This window comes from Sus scrofa, chromosome 6 (assembly GCF_000003025.6).
Source record: "Sus scrofa isolate TJ Tabasco breed Duroc chromosome 6, Sscrofa11.1, whole genome shotgun sequence".
Classification (NCBI taxonomy): domain Eukaryota; kingdom Metazoa; phylum Chordata; class Mammalia; order Artiodactyla; family Suidae; genus Sus; species Sus scrofa.
In genome coordinates, this window is record NC_010448.4 from 28,759,500 (window position 1) to 28,774,873 (window position 15,374).

The window sequence follows — 15,374 nt, forward strand, 5'->3', positions numbered from 1 at the left end:
TCTGGTTGATTACTATCTTTTCTATAATATTTGGCTTTTTTCATTTTTTTTTCTAAAATGAAATTTTGATAAAATTTTTACAAAGTCAAGTATGTAACTGTGATTTTTTTTTTTAAGGTGAAAATGTTTTAAAAACACCCAGGTTCTTGGGAGTTCCTATTTGTGGCTCAGTGTTAAGAACCCGACGAGTATCCATGGGGATGCAGTTTCAATTCCTGGCCTCACTTGTGGTTTAAGGATCTGGCATTGCGTAGGTCACAGATGCGGCTCGGATCTGGTATTGCTGTGGCTGTGGTGTAGGCTGGCAGCTGCAGCTCAGATTTGACCCCTAGCCTGGAAACTTCCATGTGCTGCAGGTATGGCCTAGAAAAAGTAAAGAAAGACAAAAAAAGTCACTCAAGTTCTCTTTCACTCTGCCACTTTTTCCATATATAGATATATCCTTTTAAAAATAGAAATGGGAGGGAATTCCTGATGTGGCTCAGTTGTTAATGAATCCAACTAGGAACCATGAGGTTGCAGGTTCGATCCCTGGCCTTGCTCAGTGGGTTAAGAATCTGGCGTTGCTGTGAGCTGTGGTGTAGGTTGCAGATGTAGCTTGGATCCCATGTTGCTGTGGCTCTTGTGTAGGCCTGCGGCTCCAGCTCCAATTAGACCCCTAGTCTGGGAACCTCCATATGCTGCGGGTGTGGCCCTAGAAAAGACAAAAAGACCAAAAGAAAGAAAGAAAGAAGTAGGAGCATACTATATATACCAATTTTGTAGCCTGAACATTTTTATTTTTCCTTATCTGCGGATAGGGTTTTTACAGAATTTTAACAGCTTAGTATTCTACTGTATGATTATGTTTGAGTTACTGTCTTATTAATTTGTATGAATTCTTCAGAGATTTTAGTTGTTTTGTTATATTGTCGCAATAATTCTTTTTAAAATTTTACTTATTTTTATGTGTTCCGAAGTTGCTTCTTTTTTATTAAAGGATTTGTTCATTTGTTTCCTTTTTGGCAACCCCCTGGCAATGGAGACCTGACCAATATTAGTATACACTGGAGGAATAATCAATCATTAACTGCAAATGGTTGATTTTTTTAAAGAAAAATTTTAAACTAGAGACGGTATTTAGTATTATTTGTCTCACAGTCCATTTACTTTATGGAATGAAGGCACTTCTCAGCGTATGTGTATGATTCACAAAATATCCTAACCACAGATCGTAATAGAGCACAATAGCCTTTCCCTAGTGGTGCTGCCTGAACTTTTCCCCAGCCTCTAGCTTCAGAACCTCTGATGTGTGAGACCCTACCATCACCCACCATCCCTGAAGCTGTTGAACAAATGTACCTCCCTCTGAAGCCTAGCAGAAGTTGTTTGTTCTTAATTTTTTTTTAATTTTTTTTTTTTTTGTCTTTTTGTCTTTTTGCTATTTCTTGGGCCGCTCCCGCAGCATATGGAGGTTCCCAGGCTAGGGGTCGAATCGGAGCTGTAGCCACCGGCCTACGCCAGAGCCACAGCAACGCGGGATCCGAGCCGTGTCTGCAACCTACACCACAGCTCACGGCAACGCCGGATCGTTAACCCACTGAGCAAGGGCAGGGACCGAACCTGCAACCTCATGGTTCCTAGTCGGGTTCGTTAACCACTGTACCACGACTGGAACTCCATGTTCTTGGGGTTCTCCAAAAACCATCTGAGTTCTGGTTTTTTGGAAACATGGGAATTTTCAGAGCAGCATTTGAGCCAAACTCTCATAGATGATATTTTGCCTGTGGGAAGCTGTAGTCTGTGTTCTAAATAGTTGACTGAACAGACTGACTTTAGGATTGTGGTTGTTTTGATTTGGAGAAAAAGCTTGCTTTACAGTCAGGAGAACAGCTGTCAACTCTGCCACAGTCTGTACCTACTGATTAACCTCTATAAAATGAAGATATAATAGTAAAGCAATGTTTTTCAAATTGTTTAGATTCTTTTATTATTCAGATGAAATATTATGCAAAAAGCTGGTATATAAAAAAAGGATGAAAGCTGGTTTTGGTGCTCTCTTTGCACTGGAGAAGGGAATCCAGAGCTCTTACTCTTTGGATTCTGTTCTTCTACATCTACCACTTGGAGAAGAAGAGTGTGAGTCTTCTCATGGCTTGAAAACCACTAGACTAGTAGTATTTTGTTTTGTTTGTGTAGCCTTTGTTTCTCTATCAGCTTTCTAAATTTGAGAATGAGCATGTAACACAAAAGGTAGAGTTAATCTATTTCTGAAAGTCATCTCGTTCTAGGTATTTTAAGGTCTTTTTAACTGTATTTCCCTCCAAACAAGAATAAATTATGACAGACCAGCAGTGAAGACTTCTTATGGTTTGGTCACATTGGAGTCAGAATCCCTTATAGACAAAAAGAGTGATACCTGATTTGGCAGAGTGGAAATGCACTCAGTTTGGTAGTTGACAACTCTCAATCTGGGTATCAAGATTGGCCAGGAACATAGAAATAAGAATTGGATCATGCAAAGAAGATGGATGTTATGCTGTAGTTTTCAATTCCTATGTCTCTTCTTAGTACATAATAAACAGCCACTATGTAACCAAGGGCCCCACCTGCTCCATTCAGGATTAAGGGATGAGAGGAGGCTTTCTTGAATATTCTCCTTCCTTATGTAGAAATATGACTCTGGGTCTTAAGATTCACTGTGGCTTTCCTGGGACCAGAGTAGGAGCCAAAGTAGAAGATGAAAAAATCCAGTAGTCCAGTAACAAAGTTCTAGTTCTGCCAAAATCAGAAGACAAGCAATACATTAAGACAGGAGGGGGAGGGGAGTTCCCATCATGGTACAGTGGAAACAAAGCTGACCAGGAACCTTTAGGTTGCGGGTTCCATCCCTGGCCTCACTCAGTGGGTTAAGTATCTGGTGTTGCCGTGAGCTGTGGTGTAGGTTGAAGATCCGGCTCAGATCGGGCGTGCCTGTGGCCGTGGCATAGGCTGGCAGCTGCAGCTCCGATTAGACCCCTAGCTTGGAAACCTCCATATGCCGAGGGTGCAGCCCTTAAATGTCAAAAGGCCAAAAAAAAAAAAAAAAAAAAAAAAAGACAGTGGGGAGAAAAAAGATAGTAGAGCTGTCAGGAGCCAGTAGAAACATTCAGCTATACTTGAAATACCTGAGCAAGACTCAAACTGGATGGAGGCCTGGGTCAGTAACATGAGCACTGTGGCAGAAGCAACAAGAAGATTGATCATAATACCTTTCTTTCAGTCCTTGAGGTTGTTGTCTCATTGTTAGGGGTAGTCTCATGGTTGCCAGATTTAGAGGCAGATGAATGTTGAACCCATCCTGTCCTTCTAGGAAGCTAGGGTAAGGTGTAGAACTCAAATGCAACCCCCAAAAAAGTGCTCCATTAATTACCTCTTCTATAGTAAAATATAGTTCTTACCTTCTTAGTTCTTACCTTCATTTTCTCGGATTGAGACTATCCATATGTGAAGAGACTTGTACTTGGCAAAGTTGTGGTAAATGATCAGATGAAATTTGATTTTGCTTTGGGTCTCATTGCTATCTTCTTTTGATGTAAAATGAAGTTCTTTTTTTGTTTGTTTGTTTTGTTTTTTAGGACCAAACCCACGGCATATGGAGGTTCCCAGGCTAGGCTGCCAGAGCTACAGCTGCCAGCCTATGCCAGAGCCACAGCAACACCAGATCCAAGCCTCATAAGGGACCTACACCACAGCTCATGGCAAAGCCAGATCTTTAACCCACTGAGCAAGGACAGGGATTGAACCCACAACCTCATGGTTCCTAGTCAGATCAGTTTCCGCTGTCCACGACAAGAACTCCATAGAATGAAGTTCTTATATTTTGTGAAGATCATAAAAAGTAATTATGTTAGTAGTATGCACTTGGAAGGAACAATGAGATGTGAATTTAGGAAAATTATTTCTAAATCAGTTACAGCACATCAGTAGGAGGCTAAAGTAGATAGTTTTTAGAAAAGTGAGGAGTTCCCTGGTGGCCTAGCAGTTAAGGATTTGACATTGGCACTGCTGTAGCTCAGGTTGGACTCCCTGGCCCAGGAATTTCCATGTGCCACAGGTGTGGCCAAAAAAAGAAAAAAAAGAAAGAAAAGTGCACTGAAGTGCTTGCCAAGAGAACAACGACATCACTTGTTTTGACACATAATAAATTAACTCATGGTTCTTTGCTGTTTTGATGTGCCTATTAAATAAAATAAGCAAAATGCATTGACTCCTACTTTGAGCAGTCCTTTCATGAAGTGTACTCATCCTAAATCATGGATCTGCTACTTTTTTGATGTTATAAAAAGATGATGATTGTTACTTGTAACTTCTGCTTGCTTGATGAAATGGTAAAGTGGAATCTTCCTTGGTAATACAGTATACTGCAGTGATTAAAAGCCTGGACTTTGGAAGCAGAAAAACAAGTGTTCAAGTCCTTATGATACCACTTAGCTGTTGTGCAATCTTAGTGTCTTTAATCTCCTCTCAGCATTCTCATCTATAAGGCAGGGATAATAATAATCCCTACCTCATAAAGATTGTTTTGAAGTAAATTGGCACTTTCCCATTGCAACTGACAGAAACCCTATTCAAACTCACTTGACAAAAAAGAGAATTTATGGAGTTCCCATCGTGGCTCAGTGGTTAACGAATCTGACTAGGAACCATGAGGTTGCAGGTTCGACTCCTGCCCTTGCCCCATGGGTTAAGGATCCGGCGTTGCTGTGAGCTGTGGTGTAGGTTGCAGACGTGGCTCAGATCTGGCGTTGCTGTGACTCTGGCGTAGGCCGGCAGCTACAGCTCTGATTAGACCCCTAACCAGGGAACCTCCATATGCCGCAGGTGCGGCCCTAGAAAAGACAAGAAGACAAAAAAAAAAAAAAAAAAAGAGCAATGTATACATCTAAGGATGACCTGACCCCCTTGCTGTACAGTGGGAAAATAATAAAAAAAAAAAAAAAAGAATTTATTGGCTCATGTAACTGGAAGATTAACTGGAATACTGGCTTCAGACATGCTTCAACTCAAGCAGTGTTGTCTCAAGGCTTAGGCTTTTCCTTCATTTTAACTCTGCTTTTCTTTCTGTTGGCTTTACTCTCAGGAAGCCTTTCACCACATGGCATCTCTAGCTTTGTTTCATCTTCATAATTACTGATCCTAGAGAAGAGAGCTGGTAAACATCCCTACCAATCTTGTTGAGTTGTAGTTCTTTTTTTTTTCTTTTAGTCTTTTTAAGGCCACACCCGCAGCACGTGGAAGTTCCCAGGCTAGGGGTCTAATTGGAGCTACAGCTGCCAACCTTCGCCACAGCCACAGCAATGCAGGATCCAAATCATGTCCTCTACTACAGCCCAAGGCATCGCTGGATCCTTTACCCACTGAGCGAGGCCAAGGATCAAACCCACAACCTCTTGGTTACTAGTTGGATTCGTTTCCGCTGAGCCACAATGGGAACTCTTCCAGTACTTTTTTTGATCCCCCATTATTCCTCTTGTAATATGGATCAGATGAGATACACATAAAGACCATTGTAAACTAGAAGCTTTATGAATGTCAGATTCATGATTTCTGGTATGTGATGCTATAAAAGGAATAAAATTCAGGTTTTTTTTCCTTCCTCTGTAGGAGAAAACCCACTTTTTCCCTACTGGGTTTTCTTCTGGGTGTCTCTGTTAGAAAACACCTTACTTCTGATGCTTCTGGTCACCAGATATCTGAAGGTTTTTTCCTCACAGCAAGCAATTCTCTGTGACACTAACTGGGTGAACTCAATTTTCACACTGTCTGCCTGATGATAGTGTCATATCCCACAGGTTAAGGGCTCAGTCCCATAAGACTTCCCCCTGCCCCCACTTCCAGCTTCAAATTCCAGTCACAAGTCCCAGGTTATCTGTCACTTCCACTTTTCACCAAGCAGCTGTAAATCGTAGGTTCCAAAGACCCCCTCCTTGGGTTCACTTAGTTTGCTAGAACAGCTCACAGAACTCAGGAAGACACTTATATTTACCATTTATGAAAGGATGTGGTGAAGGATACAGAGGAACTTCTAGGTGGAAGAGATGTTTTGGGGAGTTCCCATCTCCTGAAACGGGCTGAAAATTCCAAGCTTCTAACCATGACTTGGTCTTTCTGGTGATGAGCCCTCATCCAGCAGCTCACCCAAAATCACCTCATTAGAACAAAAGACACCCCTATCACCCAGGAAATTACAAGGGTTTTAGGAGCTCTGTACTAGGAACTGGGAGCAGAGACCAATGTATATTTTCTATTCTTTCACAGTTGTAACATGTAAAACCAAGTGACTGGTAAGTTTTAGATCAGAGATCCCAAATTCAGGGCTATTAACCTGTAAGTTTTGGGGGTTTTTTGTTTGTTTTGTTTTTTTGTTTGTTTGTTTGTTTTGGTGGGGGCAGGGGGCGGTGCATGCTTATGGCACTTGGAAGTTCCCAGGTCAGGAATAGAACCTGCTTCCCAGTAGCAGACTGGGCTGCTGCAGTGGCAACACCATATACTTAACCCACTGTGCCACAAGGGGACTCCATAAGTTATTTATTTTAAATAGATAATATATAGAGATGGTGAAAAACATTAAAAAGGCCCCAAAACTTATATAGCTAAAAAGTAAATCTTCATGCTCCTATCCCTTTATCACGTAGTTTCCCTTCCCAGCAGTGAACCCAGCAGTTATGTTTCTTGTGCATCTTTCCTGGAGATGTCCACACATATATAAGCAAAAACATGTGTCATACAATATTTTACATGAATTGTGACATATACACATATTCTGCAGTTCTCTTTTTTTTTTTTTTTGGTTTCTTAACAATGTGTCTTAGAGGTCTTTCCAGCATCACTTCATAGATTTCTTTACGGCATTTTTTTTTTTCAACTTGAATACTTTTTTTTTTTGTCTTTTTGCCTTTTCTAGGACTGCTCCCGCGGTATATGGAGGTTCCCAGGCTAGGGTTCGAATCAGCCTACACCAGAGCCACAGCAACACAGGATCCGAGCCACGTCTGCAACCTACACCATAGCTCACGGCGACGCCAAATCCTTAACCCACTGAGCAAGGCCAGGGATCGAACCCAAAACCTCATGGTTCCTAGTCGGATTCTTTAACCACTGCCCCACAGTGGAAACTCCCTCAACTTGAATACTTTTAGAGCAGGAGCCTTTCCCTGTTATCTTATACTTACTGGCTTTATATATTTCATATTATCAGCCTTCCCTGGTTTGGGTGCATGCTACTGTTGTGTAACCTAGAATGAAGCCCTTTCATAAATATTTTGTGTATTATGTAATAACATTTGCTTTAATCACTTTTCAGTTTTGATGAAGCAAGAACACAGAGAAGAGATTGACTTGTCTTCAATTCCATCGTTGCCTGTGCCTCATCCTGCCCAGACCCAGAGGCCTTCTTCAGATACAGGACATCTCCATGACAGCATACTCTCTGCACAGAGAAGCTTGGTTTGTCCCATCCAGCAAACATATGCATCCATGGTAACCTCATCCCATCTGCCACAGTTGCAGTGTAGGGATGAGAATGCTGGTAAGGAACAGCATATGATACCTTCTTCAGTTGTGCACCAGCCTTTTCAAGTCACACCAACACCACCCGTGGGGTCTTCCTATCAGCCTATGCAAACTAATGTTGTATTCAACGGACCAACTTGTCTTCCTATTAATGCTGCCTCTGGTCAAGAATTTGATCCAGTTTTGTTTCAGCAGGATGCAGCTCTTCCTAATTTAATAAATCTTAGCTGTCAACCACCATCATCCATACCTTTTCATTCTTCAAATTCAGGCTCAACAGGACATCTCTTAGCCCACACACCCCATTCTGTGCAGACCCTGCCTCAACTGCAGCCACTGGGATACCATTGTTCAAACACAGGACAAAGATCTCTTTCTTCTCCAGTGGCCGACCAGGTTACAGGTCAGCCTTCCCCTCAGTTGCAGCCTATTACGTATGGTCCTTCACATTCAGGGTCTGCTACAACAGCTTCCCCAGCAGGCTCTCTCCCCCTGGCCAGTTCACCACTTTCTGGGCCACCATCTCCTCAGCTACAGCCTATGCCTTACCAATCTCCTAGCTCAGGAACTGCCTCATCGCCGTCTCTAACCACCAGAATGCATTCTGGACAGCACTCAACTCAAGCACAAAATACAGGCCAGGGAAGTCTTTCTGCACCTTCATCTTTATTATGTCACAGTTTGTGTGATCCAGCTTCATTTCCACCTGATGAAGCAACTGTGAACATTAAACCTGAACCTGAAGAACAGGAACCTAACTTTTCAACAATTGGTCTGCAGGATATCACTTTAGATGATGGTAAGTTCATCTTTATGTTTTGAAACAGTGAAGATCCAGGTACTTTCTTCTCTAAGAGTCATGAGAAAGTTTTCATGGATTGTTTATTGGCGTGTGGTTGGGCTTTTTAAAAAAAGTTGTTGTTACTAGAAGTATGTTAATACATGACTCTGAGAATAGACATAAACAATAAGCTTTAAAGTCTGCTTTACCACTTAAATCTTTTGCAAAGGGTTATTACCTTGAGTAATAACCTACCACCCACTTGTGATGGGACTGAAGATATGAGATTTATTGGGCATTTTTTTTTTCTAGAACATATAGTGAGGTCACAGTGTCTAGAGAAAGAAATTCAGAAGTGTTAATTCAGAAAACACTCCAGGATGCCATCCATTTGCGAAGCACAGATTTAAATCCTGGGAATACTAGGAATGTTTTAGGATAGAGCTCCTGTCCTTGAGGAGACTCCCACAAGTAAATAACCTGCTTCTCTGTGGCCTTGCCAGCTTGCTAAGTCAGATAGTAGTGGTGGTACAAGACCAGACTGGTTCGCTGCTGCTGGCATCATGATAAAAAGAAGCTATTTATATAAATGTAGCAAGTTGGTATGCAGACCTCTGTTTTTGTGAAATCATAAATTGGCCAGAAAACTCTGGAATATTAATTATTTCAGTAATTGGAAATTCCTCCAAGATAGGATTTTCAAGTAATAATTTTAGAGTTTATTCTTGTCTTTGTCGTTTGTATGGTAATAAAAATTTGTCCAAATAGGAATTCAGTGGAAATTACCTGTAACTGTTGTCCAGTATGAAAAATGTGAGACGTTGGAGTTCCCGTCGTGGCTCAGCAGAAACAAATCTCAGTAGCATCCATAAGGACGCAGATTCAATCCCTGGCCTTGCTTGGTGGGTTAAGGATCTGGTGTTGCCATGAGCTGTGATGTAGTCCGCAGATGCGGCTCAGATCTGATGTTGCTGTGGCTGTGGTGTAGGCCAAAAAAATTCGATACATGGATATAGAAATTTAGCTCTCTCTGATTCTGTATTAATCTATAAAAAAAATAACTCTAGGTCAGCCATCTCCTTTATACATCTGGAGAGGCTGTTTACTACTGCAAAACTGGTATTAAATTCCAAGCATGAGGGGAAAGGAAGGTAAATAAAATGATAAAATGTGCGAACCCCCCACCCCCTGTTGCAGTCCCATGCCGGGGTCGTACTTTCAGATCAGAACATGAGGATACAGTAATGCAGTAGGTCTTAGTCCCTTACAACTAAGATACAAAAGAAACAGGAGATCAGCAGAAAGATTTGAGAGATTCTATAAGAAGGATTCAGAAAGACTTCCTTGAGGAGATGACATTTAACCCAGTCTTAGAGGATGAATATATGTTTTCAGGAAATGAAAATCAGTCACTTCTTAGACTTTTGGCTAAGAGCAAGTGTAAATGAGAACCAAGGGAAAATCAGACTTCAGAAGCAGAAACATAGAGCTGTGTCTGAGGAAGCATGATTGTGTGTGCCTGGAGGGCAGATGGCATAGTAGAAGATGGTTTTCAAAGCCACAGGAGATGTGCCAGGTCATTTGTATAAAAATAGAAGGTATAGCTGTAAACTAAAGCAAAACCTACAATTTGCATAGCATTGCTATCTAATTTAACCCCTACTAATTTTCTAGATAGCTGTATTTAGAGAATTAGACTTTCCGAAGGTCACATACTGGTAAGTAGCAGAGCTGAGACTGACATCAGATCTTTTCAGTGTAGTCTTTTTCTTAAAGCAGTACAGCTGCCCCCCAGCAACTGCAGGCCATGGTGGTTAGAACACAGTACTAAAGTGAAGTCCCCAAGTTTTTTTTTAATTCCTGTAGAATAGTAGAACATTCTCCAGGAATGTATATGCAGAATTTCACCGCATGTATATATGCTCACAACTACATCTGATCTGTCACACTTGTATTGGGAGTAATTGAGGGCTCTGGTATTGTCTTGCTGTTGTCTTTATGCGAAACTGGTGCACGGATGTCACTGCCTACTTATTAGTGATGCACACACCAGGTAGAGAGGGGGCTACTATTTTGATGCAAAACATATTTGAAATAAATAAAGACTTTCCCAAATAGACTTTTAAAATATTACGCATTCATTCTTTTGGCAGTTTTAGAGTAATTATTCATAGGTGCTTTTCAGATTTGTTTTTAAAATCTTAATCCCTGAAACAGAGGGTTGCCCTTGAGTGTGATAACCTACCACTTCAGTGATGGGCACTGAAGACGCAGGATTTATTTATCAGGTCTCATAGGGTATTCCAGCTTGTTTTCTTTCCCAATGAGGATTTTTTTTCTTTCTAAAAAGAGAGCAAAGTTATTTTTAGCTGCACCCAGGGTATGTGGAACTTCCGGGGCCAGGCAGCATACCTGAATGGCAGAGACAACCCAAGCCGCTGTAGTGACAAAGCTGGATCTCCAACCTGCTGAACTGTCTTTCTTTTTTTTAAATTGGAACTTTTAGAAAGGTTCTTGAAATTTTTATTTATTTCGTCTTTTGGATATGTGAAGATGTGTTTTCAAAACAGAATCTGGAAAACCTAATTCTAGTAGGGCAAGTATAAAAGCAATTTAATTTTTGTTCCATTCTCAATTAAGCAAAGTTCCCAGAGTGTAGCCCCACAGAGGACAAGGACTGGCTACTGAATTCCCTCATTGCCATCTTAAGAAAAGCTCAGTGGTGCTAGCACCGAGAGGAGGGGAACTAAAATACACCCTTCGTATTATTGGAAGTATAATTTTTGCAATTTATATTTTGATGCTTAACTTGAACTCTAAAATGCGTTTTTGATATTTGTCAGCTGATTCATTGATTATGTTACTTGGATTTTCCTTTAAAGGTAAACTTCTTGATGCTTAGAAAATCCTGTAGTTTTAATATAAATTCATTAAAAAACAACAAAAAGTTCCCCTCTGATGCAGCAGGTTAAGGATCCAGCATTGCCACAGCTATGGCGCAGGTCACAACTGCAGCGTGGGTTCCATCCCTGGCCTAGGAACTTCCACATGCTGCAGGTGTGGCCAGAAAACAACAGTAGTAACATATCTCATAACCCTTGAACTCCATGGTATTTGAACTCCTGTAGTACTTGAATGCCCTCTTTCTGGTAAGTTTTAAAAGCCAGCCATAATAGGAGTTCCTGCTGTGGTGAAACCGGATCAGGGTTGTCTTTGGAATGCTGCGACATAGGTTCAATCCCCGGCCCCACAGAGTGGGTTAAGGATCCAGCGTTGCTGCGACTTCAGCTCAGATCAGATCCCTTGCCTGGAAACTCCTCATATTGTGGGTCAGCCAAAAAAGAAAAAAAAAAGTAAGTAATCCATAAAACATGCCAAAAAGAACTAGAAGTAGGTAAAGCAAATTTTGCAGTTAGCTCAAGCTCTGGTTTTATTTTGACTTTTCTGTGTTGCACTAAGTATTAAGTACAAAGTGATTTCCACTCTGTAACTAGAGGACACGCAATTTGTTTTTAAGATTTTTTATTTTTTCTATTATATGTGATTTACAGTGTTCTGTCAATTTCTGCTGTACAGCAAAGTGATCCAGTCATACACACACACACATATATATATACATATTCTTTTGCTTACATCATCCTCCAACATGTTCCATCACAAGTGACTAGATATTGTTCCCTGTGTTATTCAATAGGAACTCATTGCTTATCCACTCCAAATCCAATAGTTTGCATCTACTCACAAGTAATTTTTTTTAATTTGTGTTATACTAGTCAAATATACCTATCATTTAGTCCTAAAATTTTTTGTTAATCCTATTTCCATTTTATGTTTATTTACTCCCTTTTTTAAATCAAATTCTTTATTTTGGGATTTTTTTTTTTTTTTTGTCTTTTTGCTATTTCTTTGGGCCGCTCCTGCGGCATATGGGATGTTCCCAGGCTAAGGGTCTAATCGGAGCTGTAGCCCCTGGCCTATGCCAGAGCCACAGCAACGCAGGATCCGAGCCGTGTCTGCAACCTACACCACAGCTCACAGCAACGTCGGATCGTTAACCCACTGAGCAAGGGCAGGGACCGAACCCGCAACCTCATGGTTCCTAGTCGGATTCGTTAACCACTGTGCCATGATGGGAACTCCTAAGACAGGTGAAATTTTAAAGGCTCTCTATTTCTTCCTCCTAGTGCTATTATATTCCTCTTGGTCTCTTCCACTCCATCTTCTTTGGAACATCTCACAGCCTTTTGAGTTCCTGCTGTTCTTGTTTTATGTGGGCTGTAATGCCTCTGAAATAATGCAAAATCTAATTCTTCTGTAACAGTCCTCATTTGTGAAATCTTTTTTTTTTTAATTGTTATTTCTGCAGTACAATTTTTTTTCTACTGTGCAGCATGGTGTCCCAGTTTCACGTACATGTATACATTCTTTTTTCTCCCATTATCATGCTCCATCATAAGTAACTAGACATAGTTCCCAGTGCTACGCAGCAGGATATCATTGCTAATCCATTCCAAAGGCAATAGTTTGCATCTCTTAACCCCAAGCTGCCAATCCATCCCAGTCCCTCGCCCTTCCCCTTGGCAACCACAAGTCTGTTCTCCAAGTCCATGATTTTCTTTTCTGTGGAAAGGTTCATTTGTGCCGTATATTAAGATTCCAGATATAAGTGATATCATGTGGTATTTGTCTTTCTTTTTCAGACTTACCTCACTCAGTATGAGAGTCTCTAGTTCCATCCATATTGCTGCAAATGGCATTATTTTGTCCTTTTTTATCGAAATCTTGAACTCTTCCCCAAATCCAGCAATTGCATCCTTCCCTCAGCCTCACTAATTTGGTAGTTTCCTTCTGCTTGAACCCTGGTGCTTAGTTCCTTTTCATAGTTCCATATCTAGAAGGGAACACTTTAGCCAGCTCAGAGTGGATTGGGACCATAACCTTCCTTGTTCAGAAGACTTTATCAATATTGTGTGAGGTCAGGGGATTTTCATGGCTCCATCTTGCTGTAATTTAGTGAGTCACAAGTACTAGTCATTAGTCATAACTAAGTCACATCTCTTCTCCACTAGCCCCCTCCCCAACCATCATGTGTTTTCACATATTTTTGGAACCCAAGACTCAACTTTATAGTTATGCTTGTTCAGTTTCATTGAGGTAATTTTGGCCCCTCATATCAACCTTCTAAGCTCAGAAGAGTCCCAGAAACATTTCTCTGTTTCAAAGTAATGTGGCTTTCTCCTCAGGAAAGCTGTTCCTTACGGTAATAGCAATAGCAGAATACCGACCTTTACCAATTGATGTTCTCTTTCAAGCAGTCCCCTTGGAAGGCTGTGATACATACTTATTCAACCAATTAGAGTATTGTTTAAAATTATTTTGCTGCTTTCTTTTATCTTTGTTACCATTGCTCCGTCTGAAAAGCATGTGCTACATCTATAAAATTATCAATGAGTTCTACTCAGATGTTAAAATTTGTATACTTGGAGCTGTAATTTGTCCTGAACATTTCTGTTTTCTGTGCATTCCAGTGTGTATGTCCCCAGTTTTTGGACCAGGTGATATACATGAAAACGGTACAGAAATATAGAAATTGATATGGCTGTGTTTTAAGCATTTTAATTAAGATTATAGTATTGTTAAAATAGTCTATCTTAGACCTTTAAATACAGGCCCATTTAATTTGTGATTGAGCTGAATCCAGTTACGACTTTGCTTTAGAGTCCCTCAGTTCCCTCTTGTCCTCCTTTGTTCACAGACTAACAGAGCCACAGCTGCAGCTTTTCAGCAGAGAGGAGGGTACATGTTAAATATAACTTGACCTGCTGCTGTGGTGAAAAGTGACACTACCACTTGCAGGCTCTGTGCAGTAACATGCTGATCCTGAATGTAGGACAGTTGCTAATTCAGCTGTAAACAGGGACTCTAGACATGACCTCAAGCAGATGAGGCTGCTTTTAAGTAGCAAGGGAATGATAAACACAAGATTCAGGTGGTTAACTTGGATGGTATGGAGGAGAGGTAAATATTATTGTCTGTTCTATTTCACCTGTTGGTGTTTTACTGGTGTTTATTGTATTTAAATAAATAAAACACAAGAAAGTTATGCATAGCCAATAAGGAGAATGGGTCACAAATGAGCTGTTGAATCACTTAGGGACTCAGTAATAGAGGGAAGTAGATAATACTGAACTTTGTCTTTTAACTGGGACTCAAGGGAACTCGTGAATTCTTCATAAGGCATACATGTACCATCCAGCCTCAAACATAACTTAATGATGAACAATTCCAGAGGCAGAAAGATCCTGCAGATAATACTCATGTAGGCTTTGAATCATGGCTCATGCAGAACTGATCATGACGAGGATTCAGGACCTTAGACACAATCACTCTTGGACACATATTAAGAAAATTTAGGAGTTCCCGTCGTGGCGCAGTGGTTAACGAATCCGACTAGGAACCATGAGGTTGCGGGTTCGGTCCCTGCCCTTGCTCAGTGGGTTAACGATCCGGCGTTGCCGTGAGCTGTGGTGTAGGTTGCAGACGCGGCTCGGATCCCGCGTTGCTGTGGCTCTGGCGCAGGCCGGTGGCTACAGCTCCGATTCACCCCCTGGCCTGGGAATCTCCATATGCCGCAGGAGCGGCCCAAGAAATAGCAACAACAACAACAACAACAACAAAAGACAAAAAAAAGAAGAAAAAAAAGAAAATTTAATTTTGAGACCCAGCAAAGCAAGATCTTTTATTTCTCCTGTCAAGTGTATCTCTATATCTCACATGAGCACAAATTAGTTGTACCCCATTTGAACAAATATTTTTCTTTGAGTCAACTTTGCACTAGAATTTATATATAAACTAGGAAAAATACAGGAGATTTTTAAGTAGCCAGCATATCAGAAGTCTTCAAAATAAGTTCACTTCAGAAAGTGTATTTTAAAGAGTTCCTGTTGTGGCTCAGCATGTTAGGAACCTTAACATAGTGTCCGTGGGGATGTAGGTTCGATTCCTGGGGACTCCCATATATTAAAAAAAAAAGAAGAAGAAGAACAAGAAAGAAAGAAAA

At 40.8% G+C, this 15,374-nt stretch overlaps 1 protein-coding gene across 8 annotated transcripts in view; it reads left to right on the forward strand.

The window, feature by feature from the left end:
- The window catches only part of NFATC3 (nuclear factor of activated T-cells 3), a 139,975-nt gene that overhangs the window by 93,042 nt on the left and 31,559 nt on the right, over window positions 1-15,374 (forward strand). For 5 of the 8 annotated variants that reach the window (XM_021094122.1, XM_021094123.1, XM_021094126.1 and 2 more), the window contains exon 9: window positions 7,325-8,332. In XM_021094122.1, coding sequence (XP_020949781.1) covers window positions 7,325-8,332 — 1,008 coding nt within the window. Of the gene's footprint in view, window positions 1-6,279; window positions 6,306-7,324; window positions 8,333-9,082; window positions 10,995-15,374 lie in introns of those variants that run through there. The other 3 variants (XM_021094124.1, XM_021094129.1, XM_021094130.1) reach the window with 2 other exon arrangements.